Source organism: Protomyctophum parallelum, assembly GCF_964188405.1.
Source record: "Protomyctophum parallelum genome assembly, chromosome: 3".
Classification (NCBI taxonomy): domain Eukaryota; kingdom Metazoa; phylum Chordata; class Actinopteri; order Myctophiformes; family Myctophidae; genus Protomyctophum; species Protomyctophum parallelum.
This window is the reverse complement of record NC_139698.1, coordinates 25680425-25702765: the sequence shown is the minus strand read 5'-3', so window position 1 is coordinate 25702765 and position 22341 is coordinate 25680425. Positions and strand designations below refer to the sequence as shown.

General features: G+C 42.6%; 2 protein-coding genes across 6 annotated transcripts in view; both read right to left on the bottom strand.

The window, feature by feature from the left end:
- The window catches only part of ptpn6 (protein tyrosine phosphatase non-receptor type 6), a 28804-nt gene extending 26236 nt beyond the window's left edge, over positions 1 to 2568 (bottom strand). For 3 of the 5 annotated variants that reach the window (XM_083761332.1, XM_083761336.1, XM_083761330.1), the window contains exon 1: positions 2162 to 2568. Coding sequence is in view for 1 of the 5 variants with exons in the window: in XM_083761330.1 (XP_083617456.1) it covers positions 2162 to 2172 (11 nt within the window). In the remaining 4 variants the exon portion in view is untranslated. Of the gene's footprint in view, positions 1 to 426; positions 480 to 2161 lie in introns of those variants that run through there. The other 2 variants (XM_083761335.1, XM_083761334.1) reach the window with 2 other exon arrangements.
- A 568-nt stretch (positions 2569 to 3136) lies between these two features.
- The window catches only part of chd4b (chromodomain helicase DNA binding protein 4b), a 35559-nt gene continuing 16354 nt past the window's right edge, over positions 3137 to 22341 (bottom strand). The window contains exons 18-39 of the mRNA XM_083761800.1: positions 22059 to 22180; positions 21235 to 21408; positions 20787 to 20928; positions 19933 to 20182; positions 19507 to 19631; positions 18774 to 18866; positions 18233 to 18377; positions 17670 to 17839; positions 16725 to 16914; positions 15491 to 15577; positions 12761 to 12852; positions 12378 to 12511; positions 11518 to 11662; positions 11222 to 11378; positions 10964 to 11049; positions 10581 to 10854; positions 10012 to 10068; positions 9239 to 9424; positions 8586 to 8694; positions 8101 to 8233; positions 6853 to 7048; positions 3137 to 4737 (exon numbers count right to left, since the gene is read on the bottom strand). Coding sequence (XP_083617926.1) covers positions 4532 to 4737; positions 6853 to 7048; positions 8101 to 8233; positions 8586 to 8694; positions 9239 to 9424; positions 10012 to 10068; positions 10581 to 10854; positions 10964 to 11049; positions 11222 to 11378; positions 11518 to 11662; positions 12378 to 12511; positions 12761 to 12852; positions 15491 to 15577; positions 16725 to 16914; positions 17670 to 17839; positions 18233 to 18377; positions 18774 to 18866; positions 19507 to 19631; positions 19933 to 20182; positions 20787 to 20928; positions 21235 to 21408; positions 22059 to 22180 — 3273 coding nt within the window. The 3' untranslated portion in view covers positions 3137 to 4531. The remainder of the gene's footprint in view (positions 4738 to 6852; positions 7049 to 8100; positions 8234 to 8585; positions 8695 to 9238; positions 9425 to 10011; positions 10069 to 10580; positions 10855 to 10963; positions 11050 to 11221; positions 11379 to 11517; positions 11663 to 12377; positions 12512 to 12760; positions 12853 to 15490; positions 15578 to 16724; positions 16915 to 17669; positions 17840 to 18232; positions 18378 to 18773; positions 18867 to 19506; positions 19632 to 19932; positions 20183 to 20786; positions 20929 to 21234; positions 21409 to 22058; positions 22181 to 22341) is intronic.

Sequence of the window (22341 nt, the reverse complement as noted above, 5' to 3'; positions counted from 1 at the left end):
TTTCACAACAAAGGAGTGAAAGCGACAAGACAGCAGCAGCCACCAAAATAGCTGACGAGAACTAGAAGAGAGGGGCGAAATTCCTCCAGCAGAGGGACGTACCAGACTACCAGTACCAGCAGCAGCCACCCCCAAACACTCACAAAGACAAGCGACAATAATCATAGTAATTCAATAATAATATACTTTATATTCGAGGTAGAATTAGTTCTGGCATCTTACTCTCTGAAACTCCATCTCCTGTACTGTGTTATTTGTGCGTCGGTTAGCGTGAGCGCACAAAAGTGTCCTGTCTGTCTGTCGCTTATTTTTAACTACGGTCTGTATGTAGGCGAGGGGGAAAAAGGAACTACTGCTACTCTTTGTAATTAAGTAATCTCTGACAAAACAAACTGCTTCGGATTCTCAAACCCGCAAAACACCTACTTTTCTTTCACTTGTTGTCTTTCTTCCCCGTTGTTCATACATTACCACCTGCCCATCACTCCTCCCCTCTACTCTACTACCGCTGTCTGTTTGCGCTGCACTTCCAGGTGCACTGCATGCACATTGCACACACACGCACACACACACACACACACACACACACACACACACACACACACACACACACGCACACACACACAATTGACAGTGCACATGCACAAAGGTCAGTCACAGTATACTTCCTTATTGCTGTGACCCCCCCCCCCCCCCTCTACTGTCTATCAACAGTATTTAAAATGATATTCTCAATTCAAAGTAAACATGGCTATTCACTCAGGAAACATTGTTACAGCACTACGTGGAAAATATACAATGATAGGTATTTTTTTATTGTATTGACTTTGGACTGACAAGAGCGCCAACACATTGTCTGTTGTTTGGATAATAGTAGTCCAGTATAGGCACCTAAACCTTGAGCACCTCTATGTTAAATTAGCTTTGTATTTGTTTTACAAAATGGGGGGTCTAGGTCTGATCATCATCAGACCTAAATTGACCCTTCAACTTGTTTATACCCAAAAGGACTATCACAGGTTTTGTAGCAACTTGTAACATTTTGTAGAAATATTGTGCATTGCAGAGGAGTACTAGAGGAACTTGAGGAAGCTAGCAGAGGCTTTCCTAAGCAAATACATTTCTAAGCAAATACACATTCATGAAAATGTTTTTACAAGTTGCAATGTGCTTTGTTTACACATTTTTGCATTCCATTCAATTGTGTACATTTCTTTCTAAAAAAACATTGTTGCTTACATTGTTGGCAATATAAACATGTTTTGTCATGCCAATAAAGCAACTCGTGTCATTGCCCAGGCTATTTGACTTACAAATCTTATTCCCGTCACAAGAGTTCTAAAAGCACAAACGTAATAAAAGGTTGTACAGATGTACACATTTACGTGTCTAGTTGTAATACAAAAACATAGGCTAAAGGCTAGTCATTTTAAAATTTAAAGATATACTTTAGGTGAGAGAAAACGCACGCACGCATGCGCGCACACACACACACACACACACACTACAGGTGTTGAGCATCATGGTTAACACAAGCTATTGCAGTGTGCATTGTGCACATGATCTGCACATCTCTTTCTCTTCCTCACTGCTCCTCTCTCTCTCTCTCTCTCTCTCTCTCTCTCTCACTCTCCCTCACTCTCACACACACCTGGAAATGTCTCTACCCAGTTGATACTTACTAATTTAAGAACATCAAAACTGTGCAAGAGAAGTGAAGACACTTTGACACCAGACCCAGCATGCAAAATTGTCCATTGCTTGCTTAAGTATTTTGTTTTAAATACCATTGTGGCTTTATTTCACAGCAGAATACTGGAAGGAGGGGTAATATATGGATGACACTCCCAATAAGTTCATACATTGTACACACACACACACACACACACACACAGGATACTGTACAAGCTTCAGTCGTACACGTACACACACACACACACACACACTATACATCCCTATTTTTGGTATGTCATTAGGCAAATGTATTTTAAAATAGCAGATCAACAAGCTCACAACGTCCCCTATACCGTCTCTTTCAGTACAACTAGTGTGCGCCAGGAAAGAAGTACAAGGTCAGCGGACAGATCACTTTCATTATTAGAAAACAAAATGACAGAGTTGGACAGTTCAATAGGGGCAAAATGGCACCCATACAACTTACCTACAAGACATTTGCACCCAGTAGCAGCAGGGTCTCTCTCCTGCTGGGCCGAAATACAGCTTGAATCCGCTCACGTCTTCTTTGGTGCCTTCTGCGATGAGATCTATATTTGTCTCGATTTACTAACCAAGACTGTATATGACTCACAGGAGGTAAGTTGCGTCCAACTCCAAACGCCACATGGTCAATCCAGCTACTAACTATTATGACAAAATAAATACATCTCTTGTTCCAAACTTTTTTTTCTTCCTCCGTGATGCCCTTAAGTCTTACTTGTCCATTACCCGTCTTTTTCTCTCGGTCACGATAAGATATCAGGGCTTATTATCCAGCCCAGCCTATTCCCCCGCCCTGTAATTTACACCAATTTTCTTAATTACCCGTCTGTCGCTGGGAGAAAATAAGCCTGTTCCTGTACAGTCTACCCTTGCTTTTGCTAGCTCTTCCTCTCACATGCAGTCTATTCTCCCCAACTCTACAGTATTAATGGCTTTCTTAAGGTCAGTCTAAACCAGTTCATGTTGCCTCCTTTCCCTGCTTATCTTCTCCCAACTACCCAGTCGCTCCTCTCTCTCTTGCGTGTCCATTTTGTTCTTTAATGTAAATTATCTCTTACCTTTGAGACTCGTATGCAAAGTGACTCTTCGCACCCAATGTTCTAGGACGTTATTGGCTTCATAATTTGAATACCGGTAACCCAAAATTCATTAGAAGTTGTGCGTGTACATTTAGGCAATCATAGTTTTAGTTCATTCATATCTTAAAGAAATAATTCAATGCCTTGCTCAACAGCACTTTGAAACAACACATACTATAGCTACCAGCAGGGAACAAATATGAGACCTTTTTACTTATGGGAAGGTAGGTTTTTAACCAATTGACATTCCTACCAAAATTAATGACTCCTATTAAATCTTAAATCTCTAGCTCTGACATAATTTTCTCTCACACAAATAAGCGGACAGACGCCACAGATTGACAAACTGTTACCCCTTTTTTAATTGTAGTCCTTTAAAAACAAACAGGAACGATAAAAACAACAAGGTTGCAACCTTTATAATAATAATAATAATATCCAAAAAAAGAATGCAAAACAACGAGACATTAGACTGTAAGAAATTAAATTAACTTAAGATTGCCATCATTCTCAGTGCCGTCCGTGTACCTAAAACTTGTGGAGATAATGTACTGTCCTTTAACTTGAATGAAAATAAAAAGGAAGAGGGGAGGAGGTCTCCCCGAGGAACAGCGTGTTCGCGCCACGTTTGTCCAGAAAACCAATTTAGGAATGTCAAGGTGCTGGCTGGAGGGGGAGGGGTGGGCGGATATCCAATCATAAGGTTGGGTCACCTGAACAGACAGGTAGTGGTGGGCTGGGGTTGAGGGAAGCAGAGAGGAGGGAACTAGTTACTCATCCATACTGATTGACCGTTCGTTCGTTTCTTTCTCTCTCGCTCTCTCTCCCCCCTCTCTCTCTCTCTCTCTCTGGCAAAAAAAAGTCACAGCTCCACATCGGGAGAATTCTGCAGTAGAGATGCACGTCAGTGTGCCCTGGTTCACAGATACTGTACACAAGCGCACACACACACACACAGTACACACAAACAGCCGCAACTAACCACGCGCATGTGCACGCATACACACAGGGACGCAGGCGAGGACAACAGAGACGAATGATGGACGAAAATTAAACGGTTTAAGATTCAACACGATGATTTCCTATGGTGTGAAGATGAGCACAACGATAAGAGTCCCTTGAATCCATGTTTCGTCATTCAAACAAAAGAAACAAAAAACATGAAAAAAGCGCCGATACGCTCCAAACATGTGGATGCTGCTATCCGTCTTGTCTAGCGACTCTATGATACATTATAGTTACATAGAAACATTTGACCCTGCTGTAGACTTAGGACAGAACAGGCCAGTGGAGCGGCCCGCGGTCCCGTCACAAAGAGACAGTGCTCAGGTTAAGAGAAAAGTTAAACGTGAGAGGAAGATAGATCTGCAGTTCATCTAGTATAGGCCATAGATGTAGAGTACATAGGAAGCGAAGTCCCATCATTCACTCCTATTCTATTCTAGCTCTATGGTTCCAGTCTCTTCAAAAATAAAAGCCCCACAACATAAGTGTTTCTCTGCTGAGTCCGTAGATGGGTGGAGGTATGTGTATATGTGTGTGTGTGTGTGTGTGTGTGTGTGTGTGTGTAAGTAGGGAGGTAGTCTGATCTCACTGTTCTGTAGCAGGGTGGCGGAGATGTGGGAGGATATGGGGGAGGGGGCCTGCTACACGGCAGTGAAGTGAGGGCTTCCACAGCCAATAGGAAGGTTGTTTAGCCGCGGTGCGCACAGTTGCACACAAGCGAGGATTGGTCAACGCTGCACCTGCATCTGCTGCTGCGAGGCCTGCGACTGGTTCTGCCCAGTGACCTCGGGCCCCCGGCTGGCCAGCCGGCTCAGGATGTTCCTCTCGGACATCTGCAGACGTACGGCGACGGGGGGTATCCTGGCGATGGTCGCCGGGAGGCGCGTGACGTCAGCCTTCATGTCGCTGAGCAGCTCTTCCAGTTGTTTGAGCACTGAGGAAACAGGAGGGCGGCGACAGTTCAGTTCAGTATTTTGTGGATTTTCCCCCCCCCTTTTTTTCTGCTTTAGTTCAATGAGAAACATTTGCGTACCTGAAAAAAAAGTGTTGTATTACAAAAAACTTGAACATATGTTGAAGAGTGACAAAGGTCTGTGACCGCCATGTTGCTTTGATTTTTTGGGAAATTAACAAGCAGTGTAAAATTTGACGAACAGTTTTGACGCGGTTTTAGTCATGGTCTTTTTAAATAAAATTACATTTTGTTTTTGTCATCTGAAATGTTCTAGCATTAGTCTACTTTTAGTTGACTAAATATCCTAAGACTTTAGTCAACTAAATCCACAGCTGATTTAGTTGACTAAAATGTATTTTGGCGGGCCGTGATATATAGTAATACCTGATTTATACGTATACAATTAACACCGTTAAAAGGTTATAGCAGTGTGCAGGACTCCATTACTCCTCAACATATGCCCGTACTTTGAGATGAGAGATGCCAAAGGATTGCTGCTTCGTGTTATGAAAGCCAAAAGTTCAGCATTGACGGTGCTATGGAAAATGATCCATTATTGAAGAAAAGATTCATGCACTCTTCTTTCATTTTTTTTAATTAAAAATATTATACTGTATATATACAGTATACTGTTCGTATATAACTTATATTTTTATTATTATGTCATATCCACCCAGGATATGACATAAAAGTAGCCTTCTCCAAGCCAGGGCTGATGATGGCTTCATCAACAGCTTGGAGACACTGTTGTATGACAAAATAGAGCTTAACTTGTTGATTAATTCGATAAAAAACAAAAAACATTATATATATTTTCTTTTCATGTTGATTCATATATACAAAATAAAGACTCCTCCAAAAATGCACTTTCTTCAAAAGAGAAATCAATAGAACAATCGCTAAGAAAACGATCAGTAGTTGCAACCCTACTCTCTTTGTTTTGCAGGGGAGCAAACTACCCTGTGCATGAGTGTCTGGCTGGGGGACGAATACATTGTTGTTCCATTTAGATTTGTCCCTACAAAAGTCAGAGAGGTCTATAAAGAAAATCATACGTCAAATTTCACTCACCCAAACATATGTCCATAATCCGTCACTTGTCTACTTTCACCGCACTGGCACGCGCTACACCTCCTATGCACAAATACACTTTTAAGGCTCATTGTATGCTCCCCTTAACGTAGGAAAATAAATACAAACGACCGCTTACTTACGTCCATGCGTCCTTTCCGCTGGCATGGATGTTAAGCAATACACCGACTAGAGGGCAGATCAGAGTCCAACCTTTTCTGACTACAAACATGGTGACTTTGGTCGTAATAATGTACCCGTTAACCTAAGAAAGTGTCAAAAGCTTAGGCTGCGTAGTAGACGTTGTGGTGGTCTGTGTGGTCTGTATAAATGCACAGTGACATGTTTCACTCGTATCATTTTCTCAAGGCTTTGTTCCGGCGACAGAAGATGTTGGCGCGGTCTAGCTACCACAATGGCTCTAGTTTAGGCAATCGTGGGAGCTAAAAATGAACGGTTGACGTTGTACTGCTCCATTTCTTCCGTATCCTAAGCTTTCAGAAAACGTGCACAAAAACGGATGAAATTAATGCAGCATACAGCTAGTTTGCAACGTTGAGCATAAATGAGCCTTTAGACGTAGTTAATCACACGTATTCCATAATCTTAATTTTAACGCCCAACTTCTTCAATATAAATTTTCACGTTCCTTAGGAATTAACGACGCACTTTCACATTAAAACTAGCATTGTTTGAACTTAATTTAGCGGTAAATTTAATTTAATTTGAAATGACAAAAATGGTGAGGAATTGATCTGTTACTGCACGATCAGCCGATTTGATTTAACAACAATGTTGAGTCTCCCCTGTAAAAGAACGGAGGACTAAACCTGACTTGATACGCATGCATTAATCTCATACTGTATCTACAAGCCAATTTCAGTGATTGCCTTGAAACTAAATGATAAAGCACTTTGAAGATTCTTTGACCAGAATCACATCAGATCATCCAGTAAAATGCCCGGTTCCACGATGAACCGTTAATTCTCGTGCCGGGTCAGTGTTTCACTCTCATCTACTAACCTTTATGCAGCACTGCATTGGCAGGCTTGTTCCCAGACATAGACTCTTTGCTGAGGTGTTGGTGGGACTCGGCCAGACACTCCACCTCGCTGAAGCGCGTGTTGAGCGCCATGGAGGGGTGAGCGGGGTCCTCGGACATGTTCAGGTACGCCGCTCTGCGCAGCTGTTCCTCGATCACCAAGGCCTGCTCCAATAACTACATACACAGCAGACAAGAAGATAGGAAAGGGTGATAAGAGGAAATGTTAACAGGTTCCGTCCATCCGACGTGTCCACACGTCCTAGGGAATCCAACCGGCGGGTTGACATGTGTACATGACATGTGTACACGTCCTGGCGCATCTTCAATGATATCAGGCGAGAGGGCATGTTTTCCCGGCACCGCAGAGCTCCTATTTTGAAGGAATCCCGGGACTGATTGTGTTAATAAGGCAGGGAGAAATTTGAGGATTAGTGCGATTATGTTGGCCCTTGAGAGAGAAATGATAATAGCTATTCTAGCAAAACAAAATCATCTTCTGACTATTTCTAAAGAAGAAAATTGGCTAAAAAAAACAAAAAAAAAAAACATTTAAATGATAATCCCTGACCATATATGTATTTATTGTCAAAAGTGTGTAATGTCATATTCCTGTGTGTGTGTGTGTTAAGGCTGTACCCTAGCCCTGTTTTTAGGACTCAAACTTCGGCTGGAATGTTCGAGCGAACCTTCGAACCATTTGTTTCTAATTCATTTTAAAAATAACCTCGGCGGGGGAGGGGGGAGCACGTAACTTTGGGAAAGTGTCATAGTAGCTTGTTTTCAACTGAAACGGACTTCCTGTGCACTAACTTCCTCTTCGAAATAAGAGCCACATGTAATGATTAGTCAACACTAGTTGTAAGTCTACTTAACAGGACATTAACATCACATTTGAGTTCCTTTCGAATGCCCGTCAGATTTCTCGACATAACTGTCTCAGCTGTTGGTGTGTCTCAGCTGTATGCGCACTGGCGCATCGGTTGTGTGCCCCCTGATTATTAATAACATCTAAACATGTAACATGTAAACAAAACATGAACATAGTACTCTTATTATGCATATCGCATTCTCGCAGAGAAGTATTTGAGTAAAAAAAGAAAAAAATAATGGTTCAAGCCCATTAATTAAGATTTGAGTGCCAACCCTAACAAGCGAAGGTTCGAACCCTGAATGTTCGGGGACAGCCTTAGTGTGTGTGTTTGTGAGACATCAGCAGGTCCACCCACCTTGAACCTGCGAGCCAAGAACTTGTTCTTGATTTCCAGGAAGTTCCCTCGACTCATCTCTCCTTTGAAGGGTTCGTTGAGGATGGCATACTTCACGTCGTTCTGCACATCCTGCCAGCGAGCATAACCGTGTCTGTGGGACAATATGGTTAAGGCTCATAACATCATTCAGTGATTCAGTAAATCTCTTACCATCTCTCTACCCATTTCCTGTCTCACTGCACTGAACACACTGAAAGCCCTAAACATTTCTAAAAAGAACATATTTAGGATTTCTGGAACACTCTGCTGGAGCTGTTGCCCCCGTGACCCGACTACGGCTAAGCGGTTGAAGAAGGATGGATGGATGGATGGATTTTATTTTTTTCCCCCCAGGCAATTGGCAAATGGGTTTCAAAATCGTGGGATAAAAATGTAAGAAAGGGCGTTTGAAATCCCCTATAAAGAAGAAAAGGTCATATAGCTTTGTATATTTAAAAGGATACTGTATGATGCCAGCTAGAAGCCAGTAGTCATGTCTGCGGTGCCAGATTTCAAAGGTCTTCTTAGTCACTGTGGCTGCCCGTTCCTCATTCTGCCACAGCGAATGGAGCTCTGGAACACAAAGGCCACAAAGATCACAGAGTGTCACAGAAAATGTGATAACGCAGGAATACAGCTGTGTTGACCAAAACAAAACACAGTTTATACATTTCATCTCAGGAGTATTTGAAGAAACAGAAACAGAGTCTCATTTCACCTAGAATGACCCTTGTGGTTTACAGTGAATAACTGAAATAGCCTGTATCATTTTCATGTCAAAGAGTGAAACCTTCGAATGAAGTAACTCAGGTCAGAAAGAAAAATGCATTATCCACAGTACAAATTACATTATATGGCAGTTATCTCTCTGTTTCTGGCACAACAGCGCCCCTACTGGTACTCATAGTCATATACTGGTGCTCATTAACCAACACAGACAAATAGGTGAACACGGACATTGCTGTTCCTTGGAGTGGTTGCACCACTCAAAAAAAAGACTAAAACCTCCACTCAGACGAACACGTTTATATTACAATCTCAATATGAAGAGAGAGAATAATCACTGTGTGGTCTCTCATATTTACAGTACAGTGTGTGGTGTTGACAGGTAACACACCTGTGAATCCTCCATCAGCTATGTTAAACATGAACCTCTGCTTGGAGGCGGCTTTCTTCTTCTCCTCAGTGATGGTCAGCAACGCTGCTGCCGTAGCTCCTTCTTTAGCGTTCTCTCCGTTCTGCAGCTTGCCCGACTCCTCACTTTTCACCGCCTCCTTCTCCTTCTCCTTCTCCTCTTTTTGCTCTGAGACGAAAGAACCCGAAAAGGAAATAGGGTTTCATTCAGAAGGTACACAGGATGTGATGTTTAGAATTGCGTTGAGGAACCCTGATGTGGCGAAGATTTTCCAGCGATCCTACGACGAGGATGTAGTAAGGACCCATACCAAATGGGGAAACAGTATCTCTCGTGGCATTTTAGTACGAGCACCCTGTACAAACCTATCTTGAGATTAGGAGAAAAAGGGATTATCCCTGAATATATGCAGTGACATTTAAACTGTAGCAACAGCCCATCATCGGAGACATAGCGTATAAAGCCTTTCTAAGTAATTTTCCAGTAATCGTATCATAAAAATGTCCCTTTTCCTTTCTTGGCAAGTGACAGATGTGACAGTTAATGAACATTTTGATTGCATTAGTTCAAAGCAATGGACTGTAATGGTTACAAAGTTATCTCATCAAATGTGGATAACTCCGTCTCGCCAGATTTCCACTTTTTCTTTTCATGCTTCAACGGGCATCTGGGTTTCCATCCAACATGTGTCCGTCCAATGCGTTTGCATACTGTAAGTGTCTGGAGAGCCAACCACGTTCACCAGTGTGTCTCACCTTTCTTGTCTTCTGCAGGAGAACTGGTGTCCATCTTGTCGTCTTTGTTCTCTTCAGCTGAGATAAACAAACAGTTCGTCAGAATCACTGCACTTGCCGCGCGCAATAATTGTACAGGAATCAATGCAGACACACGCCTATCACTCCAAGAGTATACTGTACATACTGTGAAGAGAACCTTGCATTTAATAGATAAATCTGTTTGAATTATGTAGGTAAAAACATTTCTAATACGTTTATTTACAACTTTGCCAAAATGTATGTACATTTTTCCATGTTATAAAATGTAAAGTTATGTACTCCTAGGGAAATTAGTTAAAATTACAAATTAGTTAAGTTTTCACTAACAGACTGTATGAAATATGACTTACTGACTATCATAAACGATAAACGGCCAATCCCCCGACAACATCACAGATGGACCACAATGCTTATATGAGACCAGATATTCTCCATAGAGAAAAACTTCTGCGAACCGAAGTGAACGAGTGACGTCAGGACTTGCCGTTATAACAAATTGTCCCTCCAGGATGAATGAAGCTCACTTGTCTCGTCTAAATTGATCTCACCTTTAGGCTTGGCCTCGTCTGAGTCGGCCTTGACCTCCGACCCTTCCCCTTTGACTTCGGTGGGAGGGTCCTTCTCTGAGGCCTCCGATGACGACTTCTCCTTGTCGTCTTTGTCCTTGCTACCATCTTCAGACTCGTCCTTCATGTCAGCGTCCGTGTCTCCCACCTCCTTGTCTTTCTCCTCTTTGCTCGGTGACTCTGCTCTCTCCCGTTTTTTCTCCTCTTTCTTCTCTGGAACCGGGGACTTCTCTGTCTCGTCTGGGATTTCGATGATCTGAATGTGAAGCAACAGAGTTTATAACGGCCAAAGCATCACTCTTTCTCAGTTACACTATAAATAAATAAATGAATAAAAAGTTGTACAACAAAGAGATGTTTGTTACCTCTGGATCATCTGACTTGGTAGATTTACTCTCCTCTCCCTCCTCCTTCACGTCCATGTCCTTGTCCTCAGATTTAGACAGATCTTCTGTAAACACACGCACACGGCTCAGTGTGTCATTACGCAATCCTTTGTCATAATATAGGCCTACTGCAACTTCATTTTCGTTTTTCAGTCATCTTGATTTTTGTACCATTTCATGAATCTTGGTTCACAGAGAAAATGTAGGGTGTGTGTGTGTGTGTGTGTGTGTGTGTACCTGGGGCAGGTGTGTTGGGCTGTGTATCAGCTGGGGTTCCAGAAGATGGGGTTTTTGGATCTTCACCTGCAGCCAGAGCAGCTGCTCTCTTGTTCTCCTCCAGTTCAGCCATCCAGGGCATGGACCACTGTCCATTAACATGCTCAAATTCCTGCACCTGTAACACACACACGCAGGTTGGTGCCTTGCATGGTTTCTATACACACAATTCACCAAAAATAGCCCAATATCATAGCCATAAACACATTTGCATACTGTAACATGGCATATATTCCATCTCCGCCAGCACAGCATACCTTCTTCCGGATGAGCGACATCACCCCGATGCGAGTGAGCACATGTTGCCTTGACAACCCTTCCCTGGGGACTCCGTCTGCAAAGGTCTCTGCTCCGTCCGCCCCCGGCTCACAGAGGTGACGCATGAACAGAGACACGTAGGCCCTGCGACGAGAACGGAGAAGGAACAATATCACACCTCAGTCTGGATCAGCCGTCGCCGTTTACCTGTCTCCAGTTGGCCAGAGCGGAGGCTAGAATCAAGTTACAATGAATAGAACAGTGTCGGGTCCCACGAGTCTGAAGCCATTCCATTAAGACAATACTTCATTGTGGCATCACTGATGGGAGCCTTGGTGTCTTTATCTTAGAATATAGGCATGCTATTGATGTTTCAAATGCTATTGAGGTTTCAAAACGGGGGGCCGATTGTGTTACATAGGAGAGCGAGACACCAACTTGGATCAAACCAGGTGCATCAGTATTGGACTCTGGGTAAAGAAGTTACCTCTACCTGGGAAAGCTGACGACAGGCTCTTAGTTGGGGACTCAACATATTGCTCCAGTAACTATCAGAGGCCTCTTTTCCACCGAGGGTTGAACCAGTTCAGTGTTTCCACTGAAAATGAATTGGTTCAGAACCCTAAAAGTTGGTTCGGAACTGGAACCCAAAATTGTCCGCCGGTTCCGTGAAAACACCAAGGTTCCAAGAATCTAGAACGGAACCAGTTCTAGACTCACATTTGTTTTGGTGGAAATGGTGCAGAGAATAAAGGAATGTGTCATCAGGCTTCTGTACGGAAGCTAGAGGCTAATTCTTTACTCATGACAACGGACAAAATAACAAGAAAAGAGTGCGATAGAATCTCTAGACACATACTTGAATTCTTTCTCAGACTTCCCTCGAAGGTCCCTGACCAGCCACTGGGTGGTGAAGGCATCCTGGGGGGGCATCCCATAACGCATCACAGCGTTCAGGAAGGCCTTCCTCTGGCGCGCGTTGAAGCCCAGCACCTGACAGGAAATAAAACAAGATGAAACTTGAGGGAAAATGTATTAATATGATAAAATAAATGCTAGAACATGTCATCCATCATATTATAATACTGTATGGAAGACCCGTTTTGAAGACATTTGAAAAAGCAGAAGTGGTTGTGACTACAGAAGGTGAAAAGTTAAAATAGGAATATTATGTTGGATGCAACGTTTCGATTTACGGCTAAATCTGTAATTAAATGAATTTGCAGCAGGTAGGAGACTCACCTCGATGTTCCCACCGACTCTGGCCAACAGAGGAGGCAGAGGTTTGTCTCTGTCGTTCCTTAGCCCCTTGCGGTTGGGCCTACGTGCGTTGGCTAGCAGAAAGAGAAAGACATGGTTAGCCACATTTGAGGTTCACACCTCAATTAGAGCCAAAATAGCCAAATTAGGGCCAAAAAATGGCCTGGGTCATGGACCAATTTTTATAAAAGTAAATGACTCCTTTTATCAGTTTCCTACATTTTAAAACAATAGTATTTCATAAATAAATACAAAAAAAATCCAATAATAAATAAAAATGGTTAAGAAGTCTAATTTATCTTTTTGGTCTTGAGCTAAAAAGTTTGGGAACCACTGAATTTGAGAACCAGTTCCAACACATGCACATGCACGCAAATAGCTCAGCACATCAGCGATTCAGAACAAACTCATATCACCACCACCAACCCCACCACCACCACCACCACCACCAGCAACACCACCAACACACACAAACATGCCTATTGAAACCAAAAATATTTTCCATGTCATCGTCAAATTCGATATTTGCTCAGTTAAATGTTATCAAGACTTATATTACGATTCCTCAGTGAAGATGTTAGACTTACGACAGCTCATCAGGTCTCACTCCTGCTGACGTCGTCTCCTCACTGTCCACACAAACTACATGCTTCTTTCAGGACAATTTACACTGAAAGCGTGGTTTTGTGAACTTAATCGCTTTATTGCAATTATTTGGCCAGGCCAAAGGAAAAATAAAAGAATATCTGGAAATCAAATTGCTTTACAAAACGCACTGACAAAGGCATATCCAAATGACCATATTTAAAACGAGGCATCTTTAGTGCAAATAATGAATTATAAATCGGTACAGAAAATCCTCTGCAAAATGCAATAATAAGAGCTCACTGGAACGAGAACTTCAACATTTTCCTCCCATCTCTCATTTACATTTTGGCCTTCCTCCTGTAACCTGTCTAGGTGGACATTGCTGGACAAGCTGCTCTGAACATTAGGTTAATAAAAGGTACCTGAGTTAAGTCTTATCACTTGCTCTTATGTGGCCCTTGCAGCTGCCACTTCACAACTCTGGCTGTGGGGGTACAGCAGCACTGCTAGTTCACAATTATAGTACATATCATACCCCTGGTGTCCCAGGTCTAAAGTGATCACTGATTAGATATAGCTAGAATTTTAAAAACAAAATAGTCTCACATAGCCAGACTATCTGAGATCTTTGCCTACAGATACGTCTCGTGACCTCTAAATGCAATGGAGGGGCTAGAACTGGGTCGATTTAAAAACAAAACGGCTGTGCAGAACCAATGCAAAGAGTTTACGGTGGTCCTTCATGTTGTGATGGTACATTTTTAAAGCAGTATGTGTACATTTGTTAGCACAGCTTTTCTCCTCCGTTGAAGCCCCTGCATTGAATTTATTTCCCCAAGACAATCCGTGGATCAAGATCTACACGATCATCTAGCTACGTGTACATGGGACTAGACTTAAAATAGCAGTTCTCTGGAGGTACCCAGACAGAGCAGAGTTGAGAATCACAGTTTATCGTTGTCTTTCATTTGATATTAAAAATAAAAATTCAAAAACAAAACATAAACAGTGGTCAGGCTAGTACTACACAAGGGTTTTCAACAACGAAGACCTGTGGAGAAAAGACCTTTTGTCTTTTCTCCCATTTTCAGTTTCATTGCTTTCTTTGCCTTTCTCTTCACTCTCTTTGCTTTTTCCTTCTCTTTCATTGCCTTTCTCTTCTCTTTCTTTCCCTTCCTCTTTTCTGCCCTGTATAAGCAGAGGGTGCAGGTACAACTCTTTTTCAAGTTGTTGTTGTTGTCGATGAGGATATCATAGCTGTCGTCTGAATCTGATAAGTCTGTAGAAGTAGTTTAAACCATGTCAGTAGTCAGCAATCAGAGCCCAGAGAATAGAGCGCCGAAGTCTGACGTCAATATCGGTTCGATTTCCCCTAGAAACACACTATCAAATATAGGTGACTGGCTGTCGTAAACGATACAGAGACACCTCCCTAACAATATCGCTGAGACAGCTTGTTTATTTTTGGACCACAATGCTTATATGAGACGATTTTAAGATGACCCCATGTTATTCTCCATAGAGAAAAACTTCCATGAAACAGGGGATGAGCCAGTGACGTCAGGACTTCGGCGCTCTATAGAAGTTCACTCTTGATGTGTTGATATACTAAATGTATCTGGTGCATGCCTGCCTCAACAATGGGTATCCGTTTTCACTACTTTGCATTGCTATAGAAAGTACTCTTTGCACAATCTTCACATTTTTGCCTAAACTACTAAACTATGCAGCTGTACATGGTTCTGGATATACAGTACACTATGCAAAAGTCAGTTCTGAAGTGACCATTATGAACAATCTGCATTCACATGTATATCCCTGATTCCACTAATTAATCAGAACCACAATCATGTGATTCTCAACAGCGCTGCTCAGCTCCCAAGGATTCATCTCAAATCAGCATTAAAGAGAGCAACTTCTAGCAATTCCATCTAAACAGCCCATACACACTGCGTCAGCAAGCACACAAATCCTGTTTTGCAGGCACACACATGTGTTATTATTACTGTACGTGTGAAGACAGCAAAGTTTTAGAATAGCATTTTATTTGTAGCACACGTGCGAATCTCACACACACACACACACACACACACACACACACACACACACACGTTAGTCTCTTACCTTCAGCCCGCTCATCAAAGTCCTCGTCTCCCTCCTCCGAAGCCACAGAGTAATCTGACTGGTTGTCTGACTGATCCTCTTGCCAATCTGAGGAGAGGTGACGATAGAGAGATGATTTAGTACACAAACACAATACAACACGGCAAGTAGGATGAGAAAAATGTGCTGGTTCAGGACAAAACTAGAGTAGATCTTCAGACAGCCAGGCAGACAGAATAACACTTATATCATAATAACATTACTACTTGCCTTTGTGTAAACATACAGACATGCAATCATACATGGCCAATAAACCACCCGAGTCCAATCTTTGTTAAAACATTTGACAATGCAACTCCTCACCTAACTTACAGACAGAAGGGGGCGCTTTTGCTACATAACAAAACCTAAGAGGCGTCACAGAACACTTCCCATGCAGGGAAGTTAAAGCAACGGCCAGAAATAAAGGAGAACCCCGCTTTCATGAGACTTCCCTCACTCGACTGAGGCGTGGCCTTTACAGCACCATGCCAACACCAGCATTTCACCCAGTAACATTACAACTGCTGCGTTTATGAAACGTCCGGACGCACTGAGGTTATGCCATGTTCATAATGTATTTTTGCTGGTCTCCCGTGAATGACAGCCGCCAAAACGGCTATGTATTCGAAATAGAATAGTACTGCACTATTACGTTAAAATTAACATACAGTAATTGTGCCACTCCAGATATACCGTCTAAGACAATTTCTCTACAAGCGTCAGACATACCATTGTCAACCCTAACCAGATATAAGGATCATTTATGATGAAGCAATGAAAGCATTGAGCTGTTAAAAAGAAATAACAGAGCATTTTAACATGCATCCGTGTGAAAGATCTTGTACAGGGAACAATGAGTAAAGGCATAACTATTAACTACACTGCATTTTTTTGTATTTTCACATTTAGAAGAAGGTACTCAGGTACAAATTGACCCACCACAGTACAACAACAACCACACACACACACACACACTCGAGCTTCATTCCAGCACAGACCATCAGCAGGCGTGTAGTAGTAGCAGTGGTTCTCAAAGTGGGGTCCAGTGGACCGTCAGGGTTCCTTGGAGAGGGCGTTCCAAATGGGGCCCATACCGGTCGGTAACTCTGAGAGTGTACAAGAGTGTATTTGTACACTCTCAGAGTTATGTGGAGGGGGGAGAACCACTGACGTGGGGCACAAAGGTTAAGTGTATGTCGGTGATGTTCCGTACCCCGTCTGATACCTCGGTCCTCCTGGGAGCCGTCGTTGTAGTTGACCGGCTTGCGGGTTCTTTTGCCCTTGCCCAGGTTGCGGGCGAGGTCCTCCTGCTGCTGCTCGTAGTGATGCCGCAGCAGCTTCTCCCAGTAGTCTGGGTCCACGCTCTCCTCCTGCTTGATCACCTCCCGCTGCACCTCCTCCTCCTGGAGACACAGACACACACACACACACACACACACACACACAAACGTGGAGAATGTCTCATTAGAAATGCAGCGCATACCCAGGAAACCTGGGTGTACATTTGAAAAAATGCACTTTTCAACTTGGATGTAGATGAGTCTGCTTAACCCATTTACTTTTAACTTAAACATTTTTTTCTAAATCATGACAATTTTCTGAAAGATTTGAGGCACATTTTAACTATTTTTCAAAAATAGCAGACCTACAAGTTCATAGCGCGCCACTCGGTGGCGCGCTACGAGCTTGTAGATCTGCTATTTTTCAATAGCTAAATTATAACATAATGTATGTAACCACCAAAAGGGGTTCCCGCTCAAAATGGGTTAAATGACCATATAATGGTGGCCTGGAATGTTTAGCTTATTGACTATGCCTCACCATATACTTTACTGCTGGCCATTGCTACAAAGCATACCATGGGTTTGTTTGGTCTCCAAGGAAGCCTATGTGTTTTAATGCACTTTAAAGCATGAATTGATTTGAGAAGTCTAACAGAAAGTTGTTCCTGGAGAATCTCCGGTTTGATTTGCCAACGAAATTCATTGAATGACTTATAAACAAACATGTTTAGAAAACATTGAGGCAAATATTCCAAGATTAAATGCATTTCAATGACATTGGATACAATTTGTAAACGAATACACAAATAAATATGAAGCAATTAATGGCATGTACTGTACAGTACACACACACACACACACACACACACACTCACCTCCTCCTCCTCGTCCTTGACCACATATTGTGCAACTTTGAAGGAACTGAGGTACTCGTTCATGCTCTGTATCTCGGTGTCGTCGGGGGCTTCTGACTGATTTCTGTCCAGAAGACGGTCGACGGCCTTGTCATCATAGTGAATCACCTGGCTGTCATCCTCCTTGTCTCCTGGCAGACAGACAGACATGTGAATACAAACATTATAAACCTGTGTGCAGCCTGAACTCCTCAGGCAGGAACCAGCTGGCTGTTTCTGAGTCGGGGCTGAAGACAAAGACAAAGCCCTTCTTAATAAAAGTAATTTCCATCGAAAATGTTTTTTTTGTTTTATATAAAGAAACTTCTAGAATAAAGTTTACTATAATTGAAAATAAATGTTCTCTTTTATATGAAACCTAGTTTATTTCTACACCGAGGATTCTGTCCAACATTTCCTTTACCTCCGACAGGACAAGAACACACAGCCGGTGGTTGCGGAAAACCGACGGAAAACGCTGGTAAACCTCCGAGAAACGCATCCAGTGTGCAGCCACCTTTACTGTTGATAATAAGTGGACTCACCCATGAGTCCCAGCTCATCCTTGAAGAGTTCTTCTGTGCCAAACTTGAGGATGTCGTCCAGCTCCTGTTTGGACATGGAGCCAGTCTTAGAGCCCAGACCAGGTCTGACCACCAGGTGGGTCAGCATCATCTTCTTCTTAGCAACCTGAGGGAGGAGAGGGACCGTTTGTACCACAGATAATCCTTCAATCAAAAGGATTTCGATTTCATTACATATGCACATTTTTATCATTGCTAAAGCCTTAGAAGACGAGTAGCATTTATTGTCCCAAAGAGGGAGTTTTGATCCATCAAGGAACATGTAAGAATTCAATTTAAACCCTAAACACCAGCAGGCTGCCAGAGCTCTATGTCCACTCCTTCTTCCCCTCTGCACCAAATCTCTCACAATGTGACTCAAATGAGCTTATAGATCCGTTATTTCCGCAGAATGTTCGCTCCAGGACTAGGGACTAGGGTTTATGTGGAATTAAGCAACTCAACATGGAAGAGAGTAAAAAGCTGAGATAATACCATGTGTCTTTCAGTCAGTTTCACTCACCTGGGTGATCCTCTCCTCTACAGAGGACTTGGTGACAAAGCGATAGATCATCACCTTCTTGTTCTGTCCGATACGGTGGGCCCTGCTGAATGCCTAAGAGAGAGGCAGAGAAACTTTATCAGCATGTAACTGTGTCACATGTTGGCTGTCAGCTGGTAGTGACATGTGCACATTCTGATATAACTGGACAGTGATATCAAGTCTACATGATTATCTCAAATGAACAGTGTACAACGACACAAGCATAACTGCTATACAGTGATATAAATATATATTTTTTTCTTTCCAATGTAATGAGTCCCGGGATGGTCTTTTAGATGAGTCCCAGGGACATTTTATGAGTCCCACTTCAACAATGTGTTTATATTCATGTAGAAAACAGAAAGAAAACTAAACTAAAGCTAGAAAAATAAACTAGAATAAAAAACAGTACAGTAGTACAGTGGTGCACCTTGTGGATGCAGAGGTCGTTGTTTTATTGCGTCCCTTAACTATAAACTGCGTTTTGGGATGCACCCTATTTTAATCTCTGGCTATACCTTAACACTAAGATATAATCAGTTTCTTCACAGCCACTTGGTACAAGATTGTAAATCCCATTAATTTATTAAGCCTCAGTGAGGAAACATCCGTCATACATCTCTACATGCGGGCGTCAGTCTAAATCTGGGAGACGTGTCCCTCAGCCTGGATGCAAACCGTTGCCTCGTCTTGATTCTGCCTGGCTGTGTACCTGGATGTCATTGTGAGGGTTCCAGTCAGAGTCATAGATGACCACAGTGTCAGCGGTTGCCAGGTTGATGCCCAGACCGCCGGCTCTGGTGGAGAGGAGGAATGCGAACTGAGGAGCTCCAGGGGCTGTGTGTTGGGCAGGGGAGAGTACACAGGGGCGAGAAAGAAATAATGCTTTACTTGACAATTAAAGTGGAGAGAGGAGGCAACCCGGGTCATAACGTATCAAAGTTATCCATGAGATTTCACCCATTGCAAAAAATAAAAAAATAAATCAAGAGGATCCACATGGGAACGGTTTGGCTAAAATAATCACATGCCTAAAATGAAATGTATCATGGGAATTATTGTTCTTTTAATTATATCTCTTGGTTTAAAAAAAAGAATTCAGACAATATTTTGACAAGTTCCTTCCATCACGTCTTACCGTTAAAGCGGTCGATGGCCTCCTGCCTCATGGCTCCGGTCACTCCTCCGTCAATCCTCTCATACTTGTATCCCTCGTTCTCCAGGAAGTCCTCCAGCAGGTCCAACATCTTTGTCATCTGGGAGAACACCAGCACCCTGTGTCCTCCATCCTTCAGCTTCCTCATCATCTTCTGAAGAAGCGTCAGTTTCCCCGACGCCTTGGTCAGAGCACCGCCCTCGTACATGCCGTTGGGGATTTTTGGTGCCTCCTGCAGGCGGGAAACAGAGTTTGTGCGGTATTCAACACGAGTACAAAAATACATTTTAAACTCAGCAAATGTAAGCAAGTCTAGTTAGTTAAAGCCATTTTGGACTGAGGCCGATTCTAAAAAAGTCTTCTAAATCCTGACCTAAGTTTTCTGAAAATCTTCAAATATTAATATATGAGCATCAATTGTTTTACATTTTGAATACTGTACAGTGTACATACTGTACAGAACGCCAAAAGGGGTTCCCGTCCAGAATTGGTTAACACAATTAAGTCCCTTGCACACAGAGCCCGATTTTCCGCACAAAAATTATCATCAGTCAGCTCCTCCTGGTAATAAAAGATAATATAAATACACGTTTTTTATATTTTTCAATAAGTATATCATCAACGTGCCCCCAACATTTTATGAAAATTCAGGCAGAGCGGGGAGGAAAACAACGCTCCCCAAAAGTCCTGTAATCTTCTTAATGTTACTGTGATTAAGGGTGATGTGATAGTTACCAGGGGATCGCCAAATGACTCATATCAACAATAAAGAACGTCCATAAGATATTATAGCTATTATGGCTGTGTGATGATGGCTGTGGGAGCGTGGCTCATACCAGTGCAGCTCCAGGAAAGAGGTAGGGGTGATTGCAACACTTCTTGAGGTCCATCACCACGTTGAGAAGAGACACCTGGTTTCCTCCCCCACGGGTGTTCAAGGCCTCAAAGTTACGTGTCAAGATGAACTTGTAATATTTCCTGCAACAATCAAAAGGAAAAAATAAATTAATTTTTAATCACTTTATAATGGACAATTTACTTTGACCTTTTTTGACCAGATGGGCATACTTCCGTCTTCATTTCTGACTTCAACATGCCTCTCGTTTAAAATATTAACGCTTCTAGAGAGACTTTAGCATAATCATCGCGAGGTAATGATGCAACATTATGCCTCCCGGGGGGGGGGGGGGGGGGGGGGGGGGGGGGTGGGCTTTCAGAATAAAAGCTGCCATATCTGCCTGGCACCCCGAGCTCCTATTTAGAAAGAAATCCTCATGAACTCACTTCTGCATGGGGCTGAGCTCCACTCGGACGATGAGCTCAGTCTTGGAGGGCATGTGTTTGAAGACGTCGGCCTTCAGTCTCCTCAGCATGTGGGGTCCCAGCATGTCGTGGAGCTTCTTGATCTGGTCCTCTTTAGCGATGTCTGCAAACTCCTCCAGGAAACCCTCAAGGTTGCTGCAGACAGAGAGGGGAATAATGAATGCTTAGGGAACTGGATTCTATTTTTAAAATGACACGCCGTTGCAGCCACTCGTAGGACGACAATTTCCCCGCCCGTGTCAAAAACTGCTAAAATCCCTAAAACGAAAGAAATCAGCAAATGAAAGAAAATTACTTTCTCTAATAACAACCTAAAACATGAACTTTGGTTGAAAAAAACTAAAGTTGTTCTTTAAGTCTAGCATTTAAGTCTACTCACTCTCATGCCAGTTGAAACACAGATGAATTTTCGTTTATTTGCCAGCTGTCAGAATTATCAACACCATTATTCTGCATCATTATTCTTACGCTGGGATTGGCAGGATAAAACCATCTGATAAATCACACATGAGCTCCGTCGTTAGGTGACTGTGCAGCGATCTGCGCTGGTATCCATGTTCCATTGATAAATATAAATACATTATGTATGTACACTAAATAATTTAAATTAAATATAGGTCTTTTCTACTTATAGTTCCATTATTTCATTTCAGAGGACTGGCATGAGAGAGTATAGATGAGAGAATTGCTGTTTTTGGTTGAACAATTCCTTTACAAAAAGGTGATGCAAGGATAATGCAAGAATGTGTGATGTGAACAGGCAAGGGAGAGCAGAGCATACTGACTTGAATCTCACTGGAGTGAGGAAGTTGAGCAGGTGGAAAAGTTCTTCCAGGTTGTTCTGTAGAGGCGTTCCTGTCAACAGCAGTTTGTGCTGCAGTGGGTAGTTGTTCAATATACGGAAGAACTGAGCACAAACGGAGAGAGAGACAAGAGACAGACAGATATTAACCACTTAGACCCAATATACCTCATTGGCTGGGTTCACCCCAGGGGTCGATACTTGGAGCTCTTTCCCCACAATTTCTTTGATAAACACACAAAACGCGAAGTAAACTTGCAGATAGA